General features: G+C 46.5%; 2 protein-coding genes, 1 long non-coding RNA gene and 3 other non-coding genes across 14 annotated transcripts in view; 3 read left to right on the top strand and 3 right to left on the bottom strand.

Annotated features, from left to right (window-relative positions):
* LOC104065350 (tissue factor pathway inhibitor-like) overlaps window positions 1-6,571 on the top strand; it is a 41,549-nt gene extending 34,978 nt beyond the window's left edge. The window contains exons 6-10 of one of the 3 annotated variants that reach the window (XM_054069890.1): window positions 490-585; window positions 1,009-1,101; window positions 5,112-5,219; window positions 5,742-5,924; window positions 6,277-6,571. In XM_054069890.1, coding sequence (XP_053925865.1) covers window positions 490-585; window positions 1,009-1,101; window positions 5,112-5,219; window positions 5,742-5,924; window positions 6,277-6,389 — 593 coding nt within the window. In that variant the 3' untranslated portion in view covers window positions 6,390-6,571. The remainder of the gene's footprint in view (window positions 1-489; window positions 586-1,008; window positions 1,102-5,111; window positions 5,220-5,741; window positions 5,925-6,276) is intronic. The other 2 variants (XM_054069889.1, XM_009567814.2) reach the window with 2 other exon arrangements.
* Window positions 6,572-8,905: 2,334 nt separating this feature from the next.
* LOC128852461 (uncharacterized) lies at window positions 8,906-12,943 on the top strand. Of its 5 annotated transcripts, XR_008450297.1 has the most exons (8): window positions 8,906-9,025; window positions 9,315-9,424; window positions 9,741-9,934; window positions 10,024-10,161; window positions 10,906-11,008; window positions 12,346-12,398; window positions 12,549-12,738; window positions 12,820-12,943. It is a non-coding gene; the product is annotated as an uncharacterized LOC128852461 (long non-coding RNA). The 5 variants fall into 5 exon arrangements; XR_008450299.1 differs by having other exon boundaries at window positions 9,741-10,161; window positions 12,608-12,738; XR_008450295.1 differs by having other exon boundaries at window positions 9,741-10,161.
* Window positions 11,364-11,440, bottom strand: TRNAS-GCU (transfer RNA serine (anticodon GCU)). Its single transcript has one exon. It is a non-coding gene; the product is annotated as a tRNA-Ser (tRNA).
* On the bottom strand, window positions 11,699-11,771 carry TRNAM-CAU (transfer RNA methionine (anticodon CAU)). Its single transcript has one exon. It is a non-coding gene; the product is annotated as a tRNA-Met (tRNA).
* Window positions 12,045-12,126, top strand: TRNAS-GCU (transfer RNA serine (anticodon GCU)). The gene has a single exon. It is a non-coding gene; the product is annotated as a tRNA-Ser (tRNA).
* Window positions 12,839-16,284, bottom strand: part of LOC128852459 (germinal-center associated nuclear protein-like) — a 25,299-nt gene continuing 21,853 nt past the window's right edge. The window contains exons 24-27 of one of the 3 annotated variants that reach the window (XM_054069240.1): window positions 15,676-15,805; window positions 14,549-14,755; window positions 13,809-13,956; window positions 12,839-13,317 (exon numbers count right to left, since the gene is read on the bottom strand). In XM_054069240.1, the coding sequence (XP_053925215.1) occupies window positions 13,159-13,317; window positions 13,809-13,956; window positions 14,549-14,755; window positions 15,676-15,805 (644 nt within the window). In that variant the 3' untranslated portion in view covers window positions 12,839-13,158. The remainder of the gene's footprint in view (window positions 13,318-13,808; window positions 13,957-14,548; window positions 14,756-15,675; window positions 15,806-16,284) is intronic. The other 2 variants (XM_054069238.1, XM_054069241.1) reach the window with 2 other exon arrangements.

Below are 16,284 nucleotides of genomic sequence, written 5' to 3'. Positions count from 1 at the left end.
CGAAGTACTTCATTTTATTCGTAGGATGAGTACAGTTTCCCACATGGAGCCTCCGGACCCTTTTGTATTGCTTGTCTCTTGTGGGCCTTTCTCCAGGACTGTTTCATAATCTGTCATTTTTGCAAGGGGAGCTTGAACTTAATCACATTTAGAAAAGGAAGGACCCACGGTGCCGCTTTTCAAACACTTTTTAAAAGCTGCATACAGAGCCACGTGCTTTCCCGCCGCCTCTGCTGAAGCATTTCTTCCTGGGTTCCAAGGCCGCTTTCACCTTCTGGACTATAAGTTGCAGAATGCTTTTTTTGCCCTGACTTTAACCTGAAATAACCCCTCTGTGTAAATTTGTACGAATACCCAAGAAGAGAAGATTAGGGGTCATTGCCATGCTTTAAAGAGAGCAATGTTTTTACTTTAGTGATATTGAATAACTGGTAGCAATTGTTGTTTGTGGGTTTTTTCCTCATTGTTTTCCTTTTGTTTTTCTTCCAGTAAATTTATTGCCAACTGTTCCAGCTGAAGAGCATCGTAACACAAGGAACAGTAGTTCCCCAGAGGAAGAGGCCAAGCAGTTGCCTGGGATTTTTGGTAAGAATTTGCTTTTGCTGTTCATAGTGGATTTTTCTAATGCAGATGCTCCTTGGCTTGTCCACTCACTTTCCTGTTTACTTGAAGGTATACATGCTGGATGAAATACACAAGCACAGTGAATTCAGTAGCATTACAACTGGCTTCACAGACGCTTTGTTGTCAGTCAGTACTAAATATTTTGGAAAATGCGTACAATTGCAAAGGTTAGAATGTCTGCTAGTAATATAGAAATAACCTTACCAAACCAAGTCTTACATCAGTAAAATTAAAGAAGAGGAAGGAATCCATCCCAAAGTTGCCTCAGCACATCAGTTTCCTGTGCCTTTTAGTGGTATTAATACGGGCATGGAGCAAGGCAAACGGGTACCAATCATAGCTTCTTTTCAGAATTTTCATTTCACCTTTTTTTTTTCCTTTTAGTCAATTTGTTGCCAACTGCTCCAAATGAGAAGTCCCACACTGTGAACAGTAGTTCCCCAAAGGAGGAGGGCAACCAGTTTTCCATCTTTTTTGGTAAGAATTCACTTCTGCAGTTCTTAGCTCTCTGTCTTCTATGTGAGCTCTGGATTGCTTTTCCATTTCCACACATTTTCCAACACGTCTGAGACTAAAGAATGAGCTTCTATCTACGTCTAATGTTGTGATAAGCAGAGAAAGTCAAGGCAAAGAAATATATTGCTACTCAAAGATCTTGCATAATTATCAGAAAGTGGAAGGCTGACCACATCTTGTACTCTTCTGAAGCTGTGCCCTTCCTTAAGGTCTAATAAATGCAAATGTTTAAAGACTAAAAGCAAAAGCAGTGATGCAGGGTTCTTTCAGTAAAAATTAATATTTTTGTGGGGATCTAATTGGCAGCTGGTTTAAAGCTCCTTTTATCTGTTAAAAAAAAACAACCCATATTTGGATTTTGGAATATGGCGCAATATATATATGATGATAAATTTTAATTTTCACTAAGGTCATATTAAACTCAGTTCTTGTTTTGATTATAAACGAAGTGAGTATGCATTACTTTTGTGTCTGCTTTAAGGTATTTTTGCACTGTGTATTATAATGTAGGTGAGAACTTGGACGTTTACTGTAAAGAGATAGGTTTTAAGTTTCTACAGCTGGAGGCTGTCCACTATATATCGCTGGTACTTGCTCACACTGTAAAGGGGGACCAAATTTGAGGCATTTCATTTTTTATGATCCACAGTTATGCAAGAGGAAACAAGAAACAGCTGGGAAAAGGCTGAGCGTTCTCACCAAGTATTTCTGTTGGTTTTTTTTGCATCTACAGTTACTTGTACTTTTGGGAATTGAGTGATGGCTTACAAATTCATTAAGGTTTTTATGTTTAATATAGTCTGTAAGATAATGGGCATATAGGTTAACATTCCTGTGCTCTTTGCTTAGAACGAGATGTCTAATAAAGCTTAACTGTGTGTTGTATTCTATTTATTTTTTTTTTGCCTGTACTCTGATCCATATGCACTGTTGGGTTGAGGTAAGTCTCTGTGATAGCTGGATTGTTTGTTTACCACATACAAAGCATCAATTCACTATGTTATTAAAATAGCTGAATATAAAACTGTAAAGCTTATGGCAGCTTACCTATTTCACTTAAAAATAATTGTATGATTTAAGGCCTGATAATAATTTTAGGGACATAAGAGCTTACACGTCCCCTGAAAGTTTTTACTTATAATGAGGATCCCCAAATCCACCAAACAACTAATCTATTCAAGCAGAGGGGCACGATTCACTAAGTTTTCTCGGAGGAAATTAAAGGGCTCTCAGTTGTATCAGCAATAGTGAATTTTCTGATAGAGCAGATTTTTGGGAGGGAGAAGTGAAGATAAGAGAAAGAAAAGACTGGAAAGTTGGTGGAAGAAAGGGTTGAGGAACAAGGTTGGGTGGAGTCAGTGTAGGTAGATGGGTTGGGTCCTTGGAAGGATCATTGTGTCTCGGTGGAAAGTCTGAAGACCCCACAGGTTCTTCTCTACAATATAGCCTTTCTCTGTCTTACGCCATCTGCCACATGCAGCCACCTGCTGCTGTTCTGTTTATCATCCTGTACCTTTCAGATTGCTGGAATGGATTAAGATCTTGAGCCTTGTGAAATCTTGGTACGGGGGCAAGAAAGGGTAGGGCCAAAACTGACAGCTGGTTTCTCCACAGAGATGTGGAGACTATAGCTTCCACTCCTGCTATTACTAGAGACAGAGGTGTAAACTGAAGTTGCACAGTAGAGCCATCTTGCACAGAGATGCACTGTGACTCCCCTTGGACCTCAGTGAGGGATGAGAATCCGTCTGTGCATGTGAGGTCAGGATAGGCTGTTCGGGATGGAGTGGCCAATGCCCATCTTCTCTAGCACAGGCAAAGTAGCTGGTCTGCCACTGTAACATCTATTTTGTGTGTATATTGGTGTTGCTATTTAACTGCTTTAAAATTACATGACCATCATTACAAAAAAAAAAAAAAATGTTGCAAGGAGTTGTCTCTTGTAGAACCCCTTACCTCTCACAACTGAAATGCTGTTTCATCTCGATTTCAATAAAAAAATTACATATTATTGGTGATATGTATAACTCTGTAATGGTATCAGATTAATAGATTTTCAACAAGGTTCTTGATCTTCAGAAAATTAAACTCCTGGCCAAACAAAATGTTATTCTTTGCATAAAAATGAGAGATATGTCTAATGGTATCTCTCAGCAGTGAACTTTCTGCTGAGCGTGAAGATTGTTCTCATCTTACTCTGCTGCAAGACCTTAGAAAACTTTTATTCTGGGGAAGTTAAGAGAAAGTGAAGCCAAGAATCAAACCTTTCATTTTCAGATTATACGAAGTGATCTATGTTAGGAAATGATGAGTGCTATACTGTATATTTGATGTGCGAGATCTGAGCGGGATGCAGGATCAAAAGTCAATTTCCAACTTGGCTAACGTGGAATGGCACACAGAGGCAGTTCCTGTACCTCTCAAAGTCAGGGCCATGTCTTTTGCTGATATAAAAGGACACTGTTCTATTTGCTAGAATGCATCTCCACCAGTTTACACCTATAGGGTAGTGTCAAGTGCAGATGACTCATTATTTTTTGTAATAGCTTATCTACTTGAAGACTTATTTTCTCTTTGCGGCAACCAGAAATGAAATACTGAAGTATGCATATATCAAAAATCTGGCAATAATTCTGAAGCTTTGTGAATGTCACACACCTGCGTCTAGCGAAAGAGACTGCAGTAGTGTTGTTTCTCATCCAGCTCACCGAGATGGCTTCAGACTACTTTTGTACTGTGACCAGTTAACAGTTCATTGTCGCACAACCCCAGCTAAGCCGGAGGGATAATGATTATTGCTGCAATGCAGGGTTGGGGTTATTTTTTATAAAAATGAGTCTGTATCTGAATATGTGTATTTAAGAGATTCTGAAGTGTGATCACGTCATCTGTTTACACCAGAGGAGGGTGTCTGAGATTGAAGAAAAAAACCTGTACTATGAGAATTAAAACTTAAACTATACACATTTCATGATTGTTTAGGTAGCAGTGAAGTGTAAGATACGACAGACTTCTCATGGGTAGGACTGCTAGCCTTTTTTAATCTACTGCTTATTTCATATAATTAGTTTACCTATTGTTTTTTCAGAAACAACTATAAATTATTGCAGTTTTGGGCAATTCTCTCACCAACACAAAATCAGTCCAAACATCTCCATCATCAAGAAAAAGGAATAACAGAAAAATAAGATAACAAAGATATAAATGGTATTATTACTCTTACAATAATATCACAGTTATAAAAACTAATGAGGTAATGCTCATTTTATAACCTGGAACTAACTTAATCTATCCTGAAAAATGAGCTCATGACTCATTTTTCGCATTTCAGGATCCTTTTTGAGTAGTATGATGTTGCTAACACAGCTTCCAATACGTTACTAATTTCATTTTGCTGTCTTAGCTTTCCATAAATTGCCACGCTTTTCTTTCCCAGCAATTTTTCATACTTTTTCGCCATGCCAGTTCAGCTCTTATCCTTGGCAGAATAAACCTTTCCCAGCAGGTTTAATATGTGTAAGTCAAGTAAGATGTAACACGTTCCTGGATATTTTCTTGTCAGCCTCTTGAATTGCCCAAGTTAATCCATAACTTCTTGCTTTCAGCAATTCACGTGCTTCCCATTTTTGTGACAACAGGATGTCTTCAGCTCTGTTGTAACCCACATTATTCCCTAAAGTTTTTCCTTGTTTTTTCCTCTGACTGGTCAAGAAGGCCATCTAATGAGCTTCACATTTCCATTTATACCTTCAGATCTCAGCCATCTCAATTCTGCTGCTCTGGAAGGAAAAAAGTGCTCCTTTAGGTCCCTCACAACTGATGATATAATAGCTCCCATGCAGTTTCATGCATCCTGTGCAGCGATTTTGTCAGTTCTAATTTTGTATGTGAGTCACTCCAGGGTGATAGATGACAGAGTTTCTCCAGGTTTGGGAATCTTGGTACGGATTTGCTTCTTGAACTTGTTCCAGTGCCTAGGTACTTTGGATACCCTGGGTTCGTCTTCCGGTGTTTCAGTTCTCATACTCTCACTTGCGTCAACACTGAAGAAAAAAACCATCAGCCTGCTCCTTGGAATGGTAAAAATCTAACAGCAGCACTAACGCACCAGCATCTCGGTCGCTTTGTGCACTTGTTCTTCACATTCAGTCCTTTGTTATTCTGCAAGTAACCTCCTATTTGGTTTCAGAATCTCTACTACTAATTAGGCCAATTCACCTCATTAATTATCAAAAATATTTACCATATTTTTTAAGCTGTCCAAGCCTAATTTATTTCAGTTCACTTTATACAAATACTTCACTTGAAACTTCTCTAATTGAATTTAATACTATCTCTCATCACAGAAATGGCAAGTTTAACACTAAATATACAGGAAACAAACTTTGCTTTTCATTTGCTGTGATATTTCTTGTAATCATAAAAAGACAAATGCTTACATAAAGCATCCTGGATTTTCAGGAGAGTAGAATTAAATTTGCCAGTAAATTTCAAGGTTCTCTGAGCTTCAAATCTCGTATATAATATCACCATAACAGGAAGCTGGTAAACTGCAGTGTTGTCTCTAACCTTGTTTTTCTTGTGTTTGGTTTTTCTTCTAGAACCACCCCCTATCCCTTCGCTGTGCATGACCCCTATGGACAGAGGACTTTGTAGAGCCAGGGAGTTACGATTTTTCTACAACTACTCAACTGGAAGATGTCACCCATTTAGCTACACTGGTTGTGGTGGGAATGAGAATAATTTCACCTCCAGAAAGTCATGTTTGAGGATCTGCAAGAAAGGTATGGGAAGTGATACTGCCACAGACTCTGGTAAGAGGTGAATATGCAGGCTGAAACATTATTGCAACTTTCGGTATTGAGAATTGGCCTGATAAAATATTGAAAGTCTTAGAAAGTCTTAGAAAAGTGAAAATGGAAATCAGAAAGAAGGCAGAACTAGCGAGAGAAAGATGGACGGTGAAATACAATGCACGAGAACAGAAACAAACAACTTGTCACATGTAAGGCTTATGAAAGCTTTGGGTAACTATTTTTGATATGTTCTTTTTTCTTGTTTTGAGTTTTATTTCTGATAATCTTAGATGTGTTAGTCATACAGTATCTAATCTTACTCTCTTCAATTTAACTTTAGGATTTAATAAAACAAAAGGCAAAAGAAGATTAATAAAAATCAAGAAGAAAAGAAAGAAACAGTCAGTAAAGGCTCTGGGTGAGGAAATCGTCCCCGAAAGAATACAACTTTGATTTTTACGGAAATATGCAGTAAACTACTATTCACCCGTGAATGAAAGCCTTTGGTGTACACCATATAAACATATCCACTGTACTGACTGTTTTTGTTTTGATTAGATATGATTATGCTGCTTATATTTTAATTATGTATGTTTATTCATGTTAATAAACATTACCTTTTACTCTCATAAAGGCTCTTAAATTTGATTTTATGTAATTGTTAGAGTTGAAACAGGACTGAACAGATTGTGTGGGCATAGAACTCATAATGATTAAAAAGTGCACGAGATTCAAATTTACTTTATTACCCTATTATTCTTTCCTTAAACCTGTTTTTGTGCTAAAGAAAGCATAGTGCTTGTCAAAGAGTAACCACTTGTCAAGCATGATTGTTTCAAGCATACGTTAAAAGATAGGTCTGTTGCTAGAAACAGGAAATTGACACTGAATTTGTTTTAATCAGATTTATTTTAGGCTATGCAAGCTACATTTAACTCCATCAAAGTGCATATAATTACAGTATTTTAAAATGAATGTGTGATCAGAATTAACCCACCAAAAATCATAGAGCAAGTGTTAAAGATGTGTGAAGCAGTGTGACAGATGCTGGCTAAGAATTAAAAATATATTTGCTGGGATCACTGATTTTTATCCTTGTTCCTGAACCAGAGTTCTGGCTAGCAAGGTAATAATTTCCAGAAGTACATATTGAATTTTTACAAAGAGTTAAACTGTTGTGTTGGAGATAAAACTATGCTTACACTCCCATTGACTTTGAGGGGCTTTTTTGTTTGTGTTTTCATGGGGTTTGTTAAGACTGACATGAAACAGCAGTTAACAGTTCCTTCCCCTCCGAGGCACTTCTCCGATCTCGGGTATATCTTATTATAATGACATTTGGGGCAGGGGGAAAGAGTTGAGACGCCACCTGGAGCCTTGTGTCCAGTTCTGGAATCCTCAGCATAAGAAGGATGTAAAGCTGTTGGAATGGGTCCGGAGGAGGCTAAGGTGATCAGAGGGCTGGAGCACCTCCCATATGAGGAAAGACATGGAGTGATAGGACAAGGGGCAATGGCTATAAGCTGGAGAGGGGGAGATTTAGACATTAGGAGGAATTTCTTCACGATGAGGGTGGGGAGGCCCTGGCCCAGGTTGCCCAGAGCAGTGGTGGCTGCCCCATCCCTGGGGGTGTTTAAGGCCAGGTTGGATGCGGCTTGGAGCCCCTGATCCAGTGGGAGGTGTCCCTGTCCATGGCAGGGGTGGAACCGGATGGGGGTTGAGGGCCCTTCCGACCCAAACCACGCTATGATTCTATTAAGTTGTTTAGAAGCACGTTGCTGCTTGCAGGGTAGTTTTGGAAAGCTTTCCTAACTTCTTTGATATTGTAAATCTTGATGTATCGCATTTTTCTCTTAAGCTTAAAAGGTATGAAGATCGTTACGCTGTTGTCGGAGAGGTGGTGTGGAAGCAGATGGGGCGGATTGGAGGAGGATTCTTGCCGTTGTCATGTTTTGATGAGACTTCCAATGGTCAGCCGAATTCCCTCATCCAGTTCACAACACGTCGCACAGATGTTTCTGCTGGTGAAGGGACGGGATGAGGGACAGGTTGTGAGAAGCAAGCAGAATATCTTGTTTCATGAGCAAATTAAATGGGTGTGATTTTGATGGGCACTTACAAAACCACGACCCTAATTAGGGAGGTCCTTGGGGCCTCCCACGGGTCCCGTTGTTACGGGTGTTAATGTTTGAGCTTAATTGCTGTGCCAACTCCGCTGGTACAGGGGCGCGGGTTCAGCTGTGCAAAGAACAAGCGATAAATGCTCTCAGAGAAACAGTTTTGGGACACGGGGTTCTTTGAAGTCGGTAGAAGGACTGCCCTTAGTTTTGCTCGGCCCTCAGTTTCGGCCGTTTGCACGCCGGGGATCTCGCACGGCGGTACCGAACCGCTGCCGCTTCAGCGAGCGCGGCGGCGGCGCCATCCCCGCCTTGTTCCGCTCTGCGAATTTCGAACGTGTTCGCTTCATACGGCTTTTCTCTCGGGTTTGAAGCAAAGCAGCAGTTTAAGTCGTGCCCTCGCTCGAACTCGGTTCTGCCCTCGGTTTTACACCAGGAAGCGTCTTCCTGCGGAGCTTTTCGGCTCCCTTTGTCCGCCGGATCGTGTCCCGCACCGGTTCGTTTCTCCGGGCGGGATCCCGGTGTCTCCGCACCTGAGCGCGCGGTCCTTCCCCCCCCCCCCGGCTCGTGGCCGGGGGGCGCTCGGTGCCGGCAGCCCTGAACGGGGAACCCGACGGCTCCGGGAGCGGAGCTGCGGCGGGAGCGGAGCCGCCGGGCAAAGCTCGACGCCAACCGGACACGGCAGCTCACGGGGCTCCGCCGGGGAGCGCCCAGGGCCGCCGGTGCCCGCGACCCCTCGACAGGGTCCCCCGGTGCCCCCGTTTCCTGGGCCGGGCGGCCCCCCCCGAGGCCCCCGCCGTGCCGGCAGCCCCCCCGCTTCACAGGAAGCCGCGGGGCTCCGCCTCCCGCGCTCCCGCAGCTCCTCGGGGCGGACGCCGCAGCGCGTCCCGCCGGACGATCGCCACGGAGAGCGCCGCGCCGGTCCGTAGCCCCTGCGGACACGGGAGATCCCGGGGAAGCGATCGGCCGCCGGTACGTACAAACGGAGATAAAGCCCATATGGCGCTAAGGGGGTCTGCCTGAAGCCTCTGGCATCAGTTCAACTTTCTGCCTTCGCATCTGGAGAGAATTAGGGGCTTGTCGGTTGGAAAAGGGTCGTTAGGAGTCCTTGGATGCACCTGGAGCTCTGGCGAAGGACCGGATCGGGTGATGAAGCGGGCGGGTTTTCTTACCGAACACCCTTCGCTCTCGCTGGAGTTACTGTGCAGAAGAGGTCGCGCTCGGCTCATCTCATATTGAGGTTTGTGCTGTACTCGCACAGCTGGAAGAGATGCGGCTTCTGATTTCTGTTTGCTGGAGGAGAAGTTAGGTCCCGTCTGGAGCCTGTGCCCGCGTCGCTGCCTGAGGTGTTCCCCGCGGGTTTATCGGAAGGTAATTGTCCGCGGTTTGGCTCCCTCGAGGAGCTGTGACCGCGGGAGGTGTGCGATCCCCGCCGCCCGGTGTGGGCCGGAGCCGCTCCTCCGGTTCCCCCGGGCAGGCGTGACACTCTCTGCTTTTACCAATACGGTTTCGTTACTGAGGTCGCCGCGTGCAGTCGTTTGCTTTTGTGGGTTAGCGATGGCTCTGTAGAACCAGAAAAAGATATGTTGTGTCTGGAGGATGGTTAAAGAGTGCAGGCTATAAATTACGCCTGGATTTGATCTACAGTGAGACTGAGTGCTGTCTATGGGTGTTTTGTTTCCTGCAGGCAACCAGGGTGCTGTGGGAAATCATCCGTCTGCCCTGGCACCCATCGGGATTGGGGCTGGTTGTGCTTTTGCTCTGTCTCCTCCTGGCTCTGCTCTTCCAAGTTTTCTTCTGTACAGAACAGATGTCCATGGAAGTCGAGATCTTCTGGAGGGAGTGCCAGGAGAAAGCCTCCCTTCCCCCCAGCCCCAGCAGGTGCTCCATCGCAGTCCTCCCATCCCTCCCGTGACACCACAGCTGGGGCCAGGGCTGCAGGTGGGACCTGGGCTTTGCTCTGCACACAGATTTGCGGTGCAGAGAGTGAAAGCCGTGCTCTGCTGTTTTCACTATGAAGAGGTGGTGTTTGAAGTCGAACGTAATCTTGGCTGGGACACTCTCCTCAGTGCTGAGACGCAGGTCAAGACAGTGGCTCTGCTGGCCGGGTGAGAGTCTCCTTCTGCCCGCTACCCCCTCCCTTGTTGATGGGACGTCCCACACAGTGGCCTTGATGTGGGAGAGGGATTTGTCAGAAAGGGATGGCCCAGCAGACTGGAAAGGCCTGGGAGAGTGCCCAGGATCACTCACCTCCCAAAGTGTCACCGTCTGCTCCCGCAGGGTCTGGGCTGATGGCACAGAGCGGAGTCTGCCTGCAGGCAGCCCCAGCAAGGGCAGTGTGCTGGGGCAGGGCAGGATGCGCTGAGGGCAGGGGCAGAGCCTGAGGTGTGGGCAGGGCAAGGGTTTCCTTAGAAGGGGAGGCAGGGTAGTTTTCCAGTCTCCTCTTTAAAAGGAGCCTGCTGGTGTTGGGCATCGCCTTTCCCTTGGAGCGGGGTGGTGGGGAAAGACCAGGCCACCCTGATTAAGACCCGGGAGAGGTTTGCCCACCTGTCTCCAGACTGACAGTGCCTTCTTCCCCTTGCCAGACAGATGTGCAGAGTCTCAAAGCACTATCCCCATGGAGCAGCAGCTCGGGGCCACCTCTGTCCTGCTGCCCCAGCAGCACCAGCTGCCTGAGACGGAGGTTGTTCCACTCCTCTGCCCAGGCACCGAACCTGCCAGCAGACACGTTCCCCAGCTGCTGCCCCTTCCCAGCAGGGCCCAAGAAGGACCCTCAGCCTTGCCCAGGGGAGGGGACGCGGGTCCTGTGCCCTGGGCAGCGGTGCCATCTCCCAGTCTCTGCTGCTCTGCAGGCCTCCCGGGAAACCCTGCTTCAAGCCACCAAGTTCCTGAAGATAAAGAAGCTCAAGAAGCTGCTGGAGGGCAGGCAGACATGGGTGTTTTTTTGAGTACCTGGTAAGGATGGCTCCAAAGCCCCAGAGCCAGGCAGGACAAGGCCCTGCCCCAGTGCCCAGTGTGTGGGGCTGTCGGCTGTGCCTGTGCCCGCTGCTGCAGCCCATCACCCCCAGGCTGCACCCCACACAGCCTCCCTTCCCTCGGCCATGCAGGCCCGCGGGCTCTTCTCCAGGCCCCTGTCCCTCTTTTAAGGTCCCTTTCAACCCAAAACATTCTAGGATTCTTAATCCCTCTTGGATGTGGATTTGGCTGTCTGTGGATGGGAGGGTCCTGCCTGTGTTCGCTGCCTGCCAGGTCTCTTCTTGCCCCAAGACCTCCTGCCTTGGCCGCAGCTTTGGGGCTTTGACAAAAGTTCCGACGAGGGTGGGATTCGAACCCACGCGTGCACAATGGATTAGCAGTCCATCGCCTTAACCACTCGGCCACCTCGTCCCGCGCGGCCTGGCCCCGCCCCTCGTGAACAGCGGCCGCCGGAGGCTGAGCCGGGCAGGGGTGTGTGTGGGGCTGAGAGCGGCCGAGAAGGGTGTGAAGGGCTGAGCCGTGTGTGGGCTGAGCAGGGATGAGAAGGGCTTAGCTGGGCTGTGCGAGGATGAGCGGCTGAGCGGCCTCTGTGCTGTCTGGCAGAAAGCATACATAAACCCTCCTTCCCACCCCCCCACCCCACCCCCCCGGTGCAGGAAAAAAAAACACTGCTCTCTCTGAGGCTCGAACTCAGGACCTTCAGATTATGAGACTGACGCGCTGCCTGCTGCGCTAAGAGAGCGATGGGAAAGCAGCCTGACCACAGGCATCTCAGCCCTGCTTAGCCCCACATGCCCTGTTCACACACTGCTCAGCCTCGCATGCCTCTCTCAGCCCCGCACACCCTGCTCAGCCCTGTACTCCCTGCTCAACTTAGCACCTCTTAGCCCGGCTCAGCCCCTCAGCTTTGCTCAGCCCTACACACCCTTCTCGGCCCTCTCAGCCCCTCACACACCCCTGCCCGGCTCAGCCTCTGGCGGCCGCGGTTCACGAGGGGCGGGGCCAGGCCGCGCGGGACGAGGTGGCCGAGTGGTTAAGGCGATGGACTGCTAATCCATTGTGCTCTGCACGCGTGGGTTCGAATCCCACCCTCGTCGGAACTTTTGTCAAAGCCCCAAAGCTGCGGCCAAGGCAGGAGGTCTTGGGGCAAGAAGCGACCTGGCAGGCAGCGAACACAGGCAGGACCCTCCCATCCACAGACAGGCAAATCCACATCCAAGAGGAATTAAGAATCCCAGAACGTTTTGGGTTGGAAGGGATCCTGAAAGTCATTCAGTCCAATCCCCCAGCAGTGAGCAGGAACATCTTTACCTCAGCCAGGTTGCTCAGAGCTCCATCCTACCTGACCTGGAATAGTTCCAGCAATGAGGTATTCAGTCTCCGTTCCAGTGTTTCACCACCCTCAGCATGAAAGTTCTTCCTAATACCCAGACTAAGCTTCTCCTAGTTGAAAACCTCCCTCGTCCTTCCTATTGCTACGGGTCCTGTTACAAAGTTTTTCCCCCATCTTTCTTCTCAGCCCCCTTTCAGTACTGAAAGGCTGTAATAAAGTCCCCTTCGAAGCCTTCTCTTCCCCAGGCTGAACAACCCCAACTCTCTCAGTCTCTCTTCCTGGGGGAGCTGCTCCAGCCCTTTACTCATTTTTGTGGCCTTCTCTGGACCGGCTCCAACAGCTCCCAGTCCAAGTTGATCGCATCCTAGACTAAGAGGTACAACAATGAGGTCACAGCACATTGTAAGCCATTAAAAATTTATTAGCTACAGAACACATTTAACACAACCAAAAACAGTCTTGTGTTTTTCCCTAAAAATTTCAGGTAAATGGAGAACATGAACGGCAGCCCTGGGGTAAAGCACGGCAGAGCACAGCAGAGGTTTTGTGGTGTAAGCAACCAGTGTGGAAGCGCACATTTGGTGAACAGCCTCAAACCAGAACTTCTTCAGTTTGAATTAATTTCAAAATATTAAGCTACTACTGCTACTTATTCTTCCATAGCTGATCACTGAAGACTAAAGAAGTGTCTGTCCTGCTTTCCAGAATGACAGCATATAAGCAACTCATCTGGTTTTAATACTATAAATAGTCAATACAACAGAATATTGATCTAGCACTCGTATCTCAGTTACACTCAAATATTCACCATGTCAACCAGAGCAGAGAGGTGGAGCTCAGAGGCAGCTTCAGCCTCCTTGTTTGCTCTGAGGAGCTGTTGCAAGTGTTTCAGTTGGTCTGACAGCGTGGGGCTTGGCTCCTTCATCAGACGCTTGCAATCCTCTCGACTCACAGCCTGGACAGAAGGAAAAAAGAGAGAAGACTGAGAAAGAAGAAATACTCAGTAGCAACAAGAGGCTTCTGAGCTTACTGGCTGTTCCCTTGCTTTTGAGAAGGACTACAGAGGCCAGCACCCCCCACCTCTGACGAGAAACAGCAAAAGCAGCTGTCCTGCTATTTCTGTCCCAGCCTTCCTTTAACTAGGGGAAGGTGACCCATAACAGCCATTCTCCAAGTCACAAGTGCAGCACCACAAGGGGTCCCATTATGACTGCCAGCAGCCAAAAGCATTAAGACCTGTGAAGATCTCTTACTCCAGATCTGCAGAAAGCATTCCCCTCCTTGGAAAGAAGGGATTTCCAAGGTACAGTTTTTCAATTCTTTAAGTCAATTCTCCCAAGTCAACTGATAACTGCACACTAAACCTCTAAAGGTTTTGCAAGTGTGGCAGTTTGGCACCTGCACTCCTCACAGCTACAGTTAATTCTCCGTGCCACCTGCTCTCACCTCTTGAGATGACACAGGACTCTTCACCAAAGGACAGGTGACAGCTGGGTTAGAGACCAGAGACTGGGGGAGGTAGAGAGGAAGACCTGTGAAAGCACCAAGGGGATCCATGTCTTCGGTGAGACATCGGTGCAACTGTTCTTCAAACCTGGACAGAAAGATGAAGAGCACCAGTCAAATTGCAGCCTGGCTTTTCTCTTGTAACCAGTCGGTTAGCCAAGAGTTCAGGGTTCAGAGGTGACTGCAAGAAGGATCTGTCTAACATACTCCGCTGCTATGACAAAAATTCCTCTGAGGAAGTTGTGGTACAGAAAGCAGCCGCACAGACTGAAGGCAGCAAAGATAAGAAACTCCTGGACCAACCTTGGCTTTTGTTCTTCAGCTTTGCAATCTGTATTGCTTACAGGCACCAAATTGACATCCCAGAGGACTTTACAGACATTTATGGTACTGCAGAACATATAGACTACTGTACAAACTGTACTGCTTTAGTATTGGTGCCTTGATTGACCACGTACGGTTTCCAATCATTCCTCAAAGCTCCAAGCACTTCTACCACCCTGGATTGTCCCTGTGGGCTAGCAGGGAACTGCACCGCACTGACGTGCTTGATGAAACTGGAGATAGTCTATAATGGTTCCTAGTAAAGCTAGACTTCAACTTCTATTACCTACAAGTTGGAAATTGTTTACAATCCTGGGCCAGAGCCACAGGGAAAGGATGCTGCTCTAGGAACTCACCTCATGCTTTCTCTTCTCTCCATTTGCAACTGTGCCAACAGACGCGCTGGGAGAAGCTCCTTGTCTGAGGCTGTGTCTGTGAATTCACCTGCACTGGTAAGGCTCTTTTCTTGACCTGACAGCATGCTCGTGTCATATCCATATTGACCTGACATCTTGGAGATGCTATAGGGTTTCTTCAAAGACTTGGGACATTTTATCCTTGACCTGAGCAAGAAGGAAAGAAACCAGACAACCAAACAAAAGCACCGAAATCAGTATGAGTGTGTTGTTCTTTCCCTACTGGCTCGAAGTTTGGAAATAGCAGGGAGTAAGAATTGATCATCTGGAGATGTAATTCTCTTGTAGCTGAGTCAAATGTTCCACCAGAGGAACTTGTGCAGAGGACTTGAAAGGAATTACTCTGACAGCGGCTGTAATTCACCCCAAAAGAAAGGTACATACCCAACATCTCCTGCTACAAAACAGAACAGCAGACAAGCTTCCAAGAGCAAAGAGAGACTGGCTTCACCCTGAACAAAACTAGAGATGTAAGCCAGACCCTTGAGATCTCAAATACTTTAATGCCACAGAGCTCTGAAGCATTCTCCCCCTCATCTCTGGCATTTCCTCTTAGCAGCAGCAGGACTTTCCTGAAGTCTTCCCACAAGCTGTGGAGAAAGCCTCCTTTGGAATTCAAAATGCTGCAAAATTAACACAATTGCTAACGGGTAAATCTGCAAATCACTTAATATGTAATTCACATGTCAGGGTCCAGGCTGCAAAATAAAGTGAATGTAAGGGAGGGGACACTAATAAACTAATTCCAAAGTCTCAGCACTCTTTTCTTTGGTAGAAGTTAATTTCTCCATTCATAATGCTTTAAGAACCTCCCAAGCAATCAGTTTGAGAGCCAAGTAATGCTGCAGAAATAAAATCTGCATACTACCCCCTCTCTGCACACCCTTGTAGATCAGATGTGCACAAGCATGTTCTAGGAAGATGCCACACGCTCTTTTTTCAGCCTGGTGTCGGCACTGTGCTTGTGGTAGAGTCCCTGAGCAACCTCCTTGGAGGTCACTGAGCAAACGATGGCACAGTGGACAGCTGAATGCTACTCCCCCAGGCAGTGCCAGCACCTGTCTCACCTCTCATGGCCCTGCCGGATCTCCTCCTGTGTGCGCAGCCTGGCTTGTTCCCACGCAAAAGGGAGAGTGAAGTTCTTTAAATGCTCCTTGAAGAAGTACACACGAATCTGACCATCGTTACTTACTGCTTCTGTAAATAAAACCAAGCCAAATGTTTGCTGTCAAAATTTTTTCCCCTTCTGATGAAAAACTTGGTATTAAAAAGCCAACTCGAAGAAAAATTGTGTGCTCACTTTCAAGTAGCTTTAAGACATACCTTACATATAAAAAGGAGCCTTCTTGGGCTGATTTAGTGTTTGACAAATACTAGATTACTGGGGAAAGTTGGAAAACCCTGCTTTGTCTTCATTTTAAAAATTCTAGTGCATCCAAGTTCAGTGGGTTTAGTGCTAAAAGACATTCCCTACACTTAAGCCAAACAGGGCACCAAAAGAACCCTACGCAGTTGAAAGGAAAAAGAATCCAAGACATACTTCATTAATCAATGGAAGTGCTCGTTAAGAGTGGCAGCTTGCGATCTCAGCTGACCTGTGCTTACAAGGCTTCTGAGGGACCAATTCTCAGCTTTGGGTTGAATGTAAACTCTCTTCTATTGGGAGAGGACGGCTG

Source organism: Cuculus canorus, chromosome 6 (genome assembly GCF_017976375.1).
Source record: "Cuculus canorus isolate bCucCan1 chromosome 6, bCucCan1.pri, whole genome shotgun sequence".
NCBI lineage: Eukaryota > Metazoa > Chordata > Aves > Cuculiformes > Cuculidae > Cuculus > Cuculus canorus.
The sequence above is the reverse complement of the archived record's forward strand: the minus strand, read 5'-3'. Positions and strand labels throughout refer to the sequence as shown.